The following is a 6,456-nucleotide window of genomic DNA, read 5'->3' on the forward strand; positions in this document are numbered from 1 at the left end:
TAATGAATTGCTTGATAGTTGAGTCTCCAATAGTATTGTACTATATCTATAAAAGTGCCCTCAGACTCTCATGTAGTGAAAAAATGTTAAATTATTATCTAGATATTCATAGGTCGATCATCAGATACGACATATTTATAGAAATTTTTACTCTAAATAAGGAATGTAATCATGAGATGTTAGGTTTCTGGACCGCTCATCTCATGCGCTTCTCGATTTACCCTAACGACAGATAGAAAACTTCCATGGAATCAAGTTAGTCATTCATGATTCAATGTTATTTAGTTCATCATTTTTTTATATCAACAAAAGGGATAAGATTAACAGTTTTTAATCGATTTATTTACAATTTATTTAATTTTAATAAAAAATGATTATATTCATCTCAGACATCTTTTACATTTTATCCACATATTATGTAAAAAATTAAATTATGAGTTCGTTTTATAACCAACTATCACGTTTATTAGAATATGGGATTTTTTTTTTTTTTCCATTTGCTTGACTTTTAAGTCGTTATACTTCGTCTCCTTTCACATAAATGTAAGTTGAATACAACCTTCATTTATGTGGATTTTTCTATCAAATTGAAGGATCTTTTTCTTTTCTTTTGTTCTCTTTTGAAGAATTTTTTTTTTATAATCTGAATGTTCGGATTTAGTTTCTTGTAATATTCAAATCGTCTAATTTAAAATTCAAAGATTCTCTTATTATTCTTCTAAGTTCTTTATTATTACACCACACTCGTCGTGAAAAGCCCGTATAGTTTCAAAAATAAATCACATTTTACTATTAAGCTTATTTTTGCGGAGTCAACTAGGAGACTTTGAAGCCTTCATTCTCCTTACGGCACGGCACGTGATCTCCTCTCAAGTACCTTCCAAATGTGTCTCTTTTAAACTCCACCCGTTCAGTCTAACTCATTGAGAAGAAACAAACTAATAATTGACAAATATCAAGCTTAATTATTAGTTTCACATCGAACAAATATGAACACGAGCAGATTACAGTTCATATCCAATGTGAACTTCCAGAACGAAAAACATAGAATTTTTTTTAAAAAAAAATCTCTGCGCAAAAGTGTTTCTTTTCAAGAATATAAAGCGTGCATTAAAATAATTAATTAATCATTCAGAGTATGAAGAAATTTAATCTTTGGCCGTCGCTGTCGATACACCAAAGTCGGCAACGCATGCATTCACTTTGAGTGCGCATGCGTGCTAGTTCTAGTGGGGAGAACTCACTTTCTATTATTTGTAGCGATCGATGGATTTCATGGTTTATATTCGTCAAACGTGTAATTATTATGATTAATATGATTTGGAATTACATATCTTTGATGTAATTATTAGATTTAACGAAACTTAAGGAGTAATATTAGTCATCCGAGCCAGCATCTTTTAATAAAGAGTCCTGGGCTTTGGAGCTTCTTATTGTCAACTATGATATGGTCGAGATCCCAAGATTCCTGCGTCGGAATCTCCATCACCGTTCGCCAAAATCTTTCATGGCTGTCTAGTCAAATTTTTTTAATTTATTAATCAACCGCACGCAACGCACTTAAATTTGATAAATACTCATTTTATTTTTAAAATTACGAAATCATACATTAAATTTTCAAAATACCCCAACGCGCCTCAATCTTTGATCTTATCCAGTTAGCAAACCTAACCAAACGGGTAGATCACCGAGCATATCGTTAAATTACGATGTCACCCCTCGATCAGACAGTCACGCCCGACTAGCTGCGGTTTCACAGCTAGCTAGAGAATGATTAATAATTAGAGAATTAATTTATTTGTTATTTAATAATTAATATCACAATGCATTATACGTTTGGATTGTAAATTCACTATAAATATATTATAATAGCTTATTATAAAAACTATCACGGGAATAAGGGGTATTTTCGGAATAGATGTATTTTGAATTTTTTAAGTAGTTACTGTAATACATTATAATGTTTTTTGAAAAGATATTTATAAAATTTAGGCCGCCGGCTGGTGGATTCCAAAAACAGTCGAATCCGTTCTACGGGTGCGGCCTCCCGATGTGAACGCCTCCAAGATTCACATTTTCCAAGTCAAATTGTTAAGAACAACCTTTCGCCAGCTAACCGATCCCTTCAATCGATCCTGTGGTTCTTCCTCCCTCCCTCCCTCTTCATAAACAGCATCTCTTCTCGCCTCCTCGGCACCCATTTTCTACGGCTTAATCGTCACCCATCCCTTCTCCACATGGCGTCCGAAGAGGTTGAGATGCAGAGCATTGTCAAGGAGGAGAAGCTGCGGCGGAGGCGGAAGGAAAAGGGAGGAGAGGAGGAGCAAGAGGAGGAGATGTCGGTGGAGCGGGCGTTCGAGGGGCAGCGCGTGCCGCCGTGGCGGGAGCAGCTCACGGCCCGCGCGCTGGTGGTCAGCTTCTTCCTCTCGGTGATGTTTAGCGTCATCGTGATGAAGTTGAACCTGACGACGGGGATCATCCCTTCGCTCAACGTCGCTGCCGGGCTCCTCGGGTTCTTCTTCGTCAAGCTGTGGACGAAGGCGCTCGAGCAGACCGGACTGCTTCGGACTCCCTTCACGCGACAGGAGAACACCGTCATCCAGACCTGCGTCGTCGCCGCCTACGGCCTCGCTTTCAGCGGTACGCGATTCCGAAACCCTAAAAGTCTTTGCCTTCTGCCCTCTTTCTTTCTCGTCGTTTTTCAAAGATGCCATTTCAAAAGTCTATACTTCTCCTTCTAAGGATTTCGAGTATAGGGACTATTTTGGATTTCTCAGTCTCTGATTTTTTTTTTTCTGATCATTTTACTTTGTCCTAGTTTTAAGATTGAAATTATAGAGCTCTGAGTGATGGCGCTTCAATTCCTAAAAATTTCTGATTTCTTCTTTTTGATCTTGATCTGCTCCAAAAGTGTCATTTTGAAGTGTATTTGTTATCCTTCAAGAGTAAGCTTTGCTTATTTTAGTCTTTGAGTGTTATGTTTGAGGAGATGCTCTTGAAATTGGAATTGTTTTTGAAATCCTCTGGCGAAAACAATTATGGAGCGTGGAACTTTAGCTTTCTATCAATTAATGCGTTTTGAAAAATAAAAGATATGATTTTGAATGGTATTTTTCACCTACCACATACTTGCTATCCTTACAAAGACGATTGGTGGGTGGGAGTTGTGGGCATTCATAGAACTTTGGAAAGTTGAGGGATCATGTGCATTTTGTAGTCTTTAGTTGACATAGGATAGTGAATTTAATCATCTGAAAATGGATAAAGATCATTTTTTATGTTACTTTGATTGCTCTTTTAATTGTTCTGAAAACATAGTATCTGTTTTTAGGAAATTTCTGCCTCTTTTTTTTCTCTTCGGAGAGGATGAGTTCGGTAAAGTAAAAAAGGAAAACAAGATCTTATGGATACCAGAAGGAAACAAACTATGCACTATAATATCAACTTTGATATTGCCAATTCCTAAGAAATTATGCTTTGTTTTCTTTCTCGTTTTTGTCACATGCGACAGCGTGTGACATGGGGAGTCATTTATGTTTAACCATTTGATACCTTTAATATAAAATTTTGAATTTTAAATTAGTAATGCAAATAGAGTGGACCAGGGTTGGAGTTCATTAAATTATTTATAAACAGTGTGGGTCCTACTCTGAGATAGAGATCACCACAAATGAATTTCAAGGTCCATTCCTGTAAAACTTGACTAATCGTATACGTTGAACAAACCGAAAGAGTCAAATATCAACTTGTAAGCCCATACTTTATCCATGTTTAGTATTTTCTTTTAAAGTGAGATTGATAGTCGACGATATGGTTTTATAGAAAGACTTCTAAGATTAGAAAGACTTCTAAGATTGATTGTCTACGATATGGTCCACTGATGACAATTGTTTCAAACTTAAAGTTGACTTCCATTCTTTTGGAGAAATTGGGAGAGAATGTATAAGATAGCTCTTGCACGAAGAAAACTGTGATGTTGGTTGTGTACTGTATTTGAATTATATATCTTAACGATTTTAACATTATACAATTTCTTTTTATTTTTATTGACAGGTGGTTTTGGAAGTTATCTTTTTGGTATGAGCTCAAAAATTGCTGCTAAAACAACTGAAGAAGATACTTCTCAGAATATAAAGGAACCGAGCTTAGGATGGATGATTGCATTTATGTTTGTTGTTAGCTTTATTGGTTTATTCTCTGTTGTGCCACTCAGAAAGGTTTGTCCAATTTTCATACTCTTGAAGATTGAACTTGACTATAGCTATCAGGATGCTTACTTAAACTTGTTATAGATAATGATCATCGACTACAAACTGATCTATCCAAGTGGTACCGCTACTGCATACCTTATCAACGGCTTCCATACATTGAACGGTGAAAAATTGGCCAAGTAATAAACATTTGAATTTTCATTTCTCTTTCATCTTGTAATATCCAGCATAATTTAAGTGAAACTTTTTTTTTTTTTGGTTTTTAGGAAGCAAGTATGGATGCTAGGCAAGTGCTTTATTGGTAGCTTCTTTTGGGGATTCTTTCAGTGGTTTTATACTGCTGCTGATGGTTGTGGCTTTGCATCATTCCCTGCCCTTGGTCTTAAAGCCTATGAGAACAGGTAGTTTGGATTGCCTGAATTTGTTCTATTTAATTGCATGTGTTGAAAATAATCAGTTGAATGTCGATCAATATATCTTATAGTTAGAATTGATAAGCATGAACACTGAAAAGTGTAATGGGTCCTGAGGCAAAGAAAATATTATTCGATGTAAAATAGTTGAAAAGCATGGTACTTGTGGCCTAACCTTTTCTCTTACAGGTTCTACTTTGACTTCTCTGCAACATATGTTGGAGTTGGAATGATCTGTCCATATTTGGTGAATATATCTGTTCTCCTGGGAGGCATTCTTTCGTGGGGAATCATGTGGCCTCTTATAAATAACCAAAAAGGTCATTGGTATCCAGCTGATACACCACAAAGTAGCCTACATGGTTTGAATGGCTATAGGGTAAACCTCTGGCCATTTAGAATGTCACTAGTTGTTAACTTGCTTTTGTTAGAATTACATCACACATATATTTTCACTTCTTAGTAGTTGTGTTCCCTTTTCTCTCCTATTCTACTCATTCTTTATCCACGCATTGTACAGGTATTCATAGGCATTGCCATAATTCTTGGTGATGGCCTTTATAACTTTGTCAAGGTCCTACATCGAACGATTGTTACCTTCATCGCTACTGCTCGCCAAGGTCCCAGCACTCTTCCTGTTACAGATGATGACAGCCCTGCACCTGCTATCGTCTCTTATGATGATGAAAAGCGAACTCAGGTCTTCCTTAAAGATCAAATTCCACAATGGGTAGCATATGGGGGCTATGTGTCGGTTGCTATAATCTCCATCATTACTCTTCCTCATATCTTCCCTCCACTCAAGTGGTACTTCATCTTGGTTGCTTATATTTTCGCCCCAGTTTTAGCATTCTGCAATGCCTATGGGTGCGGTCTTACAGATTGGTCTTTGGCTTCCACCTACGGGAAGCTTGCTATCTTTGTAATTGGAGCTTGGGCTGGTGCCGCCCATGGTGGTGTTCTCGCTGGCCTTGCGGCCTGTGGTGTTATGATGAATATTGTCTCGACTGCCTCAGATCTTATGCAGGATTTCAAGACTGGTTACCTAACACTGGCTTCTCCCCGGTCCATGTTTGTGAGCCAAATCATTGGGACCGCGATGGGTTGTGTGATCGCTCCAAGTGTTTTCTGGCTTTTCTTCAAGGCCTTCAAAGATATTGGCGAAGAAGGAAGTCAGTACCCTGCACCCTATGCCACCATATACCGTAACATGGCTATTCTTGGTGTTGACGGCTTCGGCTCACTACCAAAACACTGTCTCACTCTCTGCTTCATTTTCTTTGCTGTCGCGATTATGATCAACTTGATAAAAGATCTGGTTAGCCCAAAGATTGCACGGTTTATACCAATCCCAATGGCAATGGCTATTCCTTTCTACATTGGATCATACTTCGCCATCGATATGTTTGTCGGAAGCGTCATATTATTCATCTGGGAAAAGATCAACAAGCCGAAGGCAGATTCCTTTGGTCCGGCAGTGGCATCTGGTTTGATATGTGGTGATGGGATATGGACTCTGCCACAAGCCGTGCTGGCACTTGCTCAAGTAAAGCCACCAATCTGCATGAAGTTTCTTTCGAGGAAGATGAACGACCAGGTGGATACTTTCATTTCGTCACTGTCTTAAATCACTCCTCATCGCCCTAATTGTGATTATGGCATAATGCCATATTACTATTTTTTTTTCTCTTTCCTTGTCTACTTTGCATCCTCTCCCAGCCAAAACATTTGCTGGTTGTGTTGCTAGCAGTGCTTTATCTATCTTGATGTGCATATTTCAAAATGTCTGAATCCTGAACATAAATTGGAAATGTTGTATGAACATTCTCTCA

At 37.7% G+C, this 6,456-nt stretch overlaps 1 protein-coding gene across 1 annotated transcript; it reads left to right on the plus strand.

Moving 5' to 3' along the window:
* The first annotated feature begins 2,003 nt into the window (after positions 1-2,003).
* On the plus strand, positions 2,004-6,456 carry LOC121974831 (probable metal-nicotianamine transporter YSL12). The gene is made up of 6 exons (XM_042526089.1): positions 2,004-2,640; positions 4,054-4,217; positions 4,293-4,390; positions 4,478-4,612; positions 4,814-5,003; positions 5,145-6,456. Exons 1-6 carry the CDS (start codon positions 2,238-2,240, stop codon positions 6,249-6,251), a joined length of 2,097 nt encoding a protein of 698 aa, XP_042382023.1. The 5' UTR covers positions 2,004-2,237; the 3' UTR covers positions 6,252-6,456.

The sequence above is a fragment of the Zingiber officinale genome, chromosome 4B, assembly GCF_018446385.1.
Source record: "Zingiber officinale cultivar Zhangliang chromosome 4B, Zo_v1.1, whole genome shotgun sequence".
In the NCBI taxonomy this organism is placed as follows: domain Eukaryota; kingdom Viridiplantae; phylum Streptophyta; class Magnoliopsida; order Zingiberales; family Zingiberaceae; genus Zingiber; species Zingiber officinale.

Coding starts and splice junctions, on each gene's coding strand:
- LOC121974831 (XM_042526089.1), top strand. CDS start 2,238: ATGGCGTCCGAAGAGGTTGAGATGCAGAGCATTGTCAAGGAGGAGAAG. Junction 2,641..4,053: donor CTACGGCCTCGCTTTCAGCG/GTACGCGATTCC, acceptor TTTTATTGACAG/GTGGTTTTGGAAGTTATCTT. Junction 4,218..4,292: donor CTGTTGTGCCACTCAGAAAG/GTTTGTCCAATT, acceptor AACTTGTTATAG/ATAATGATCATCGACTACAA.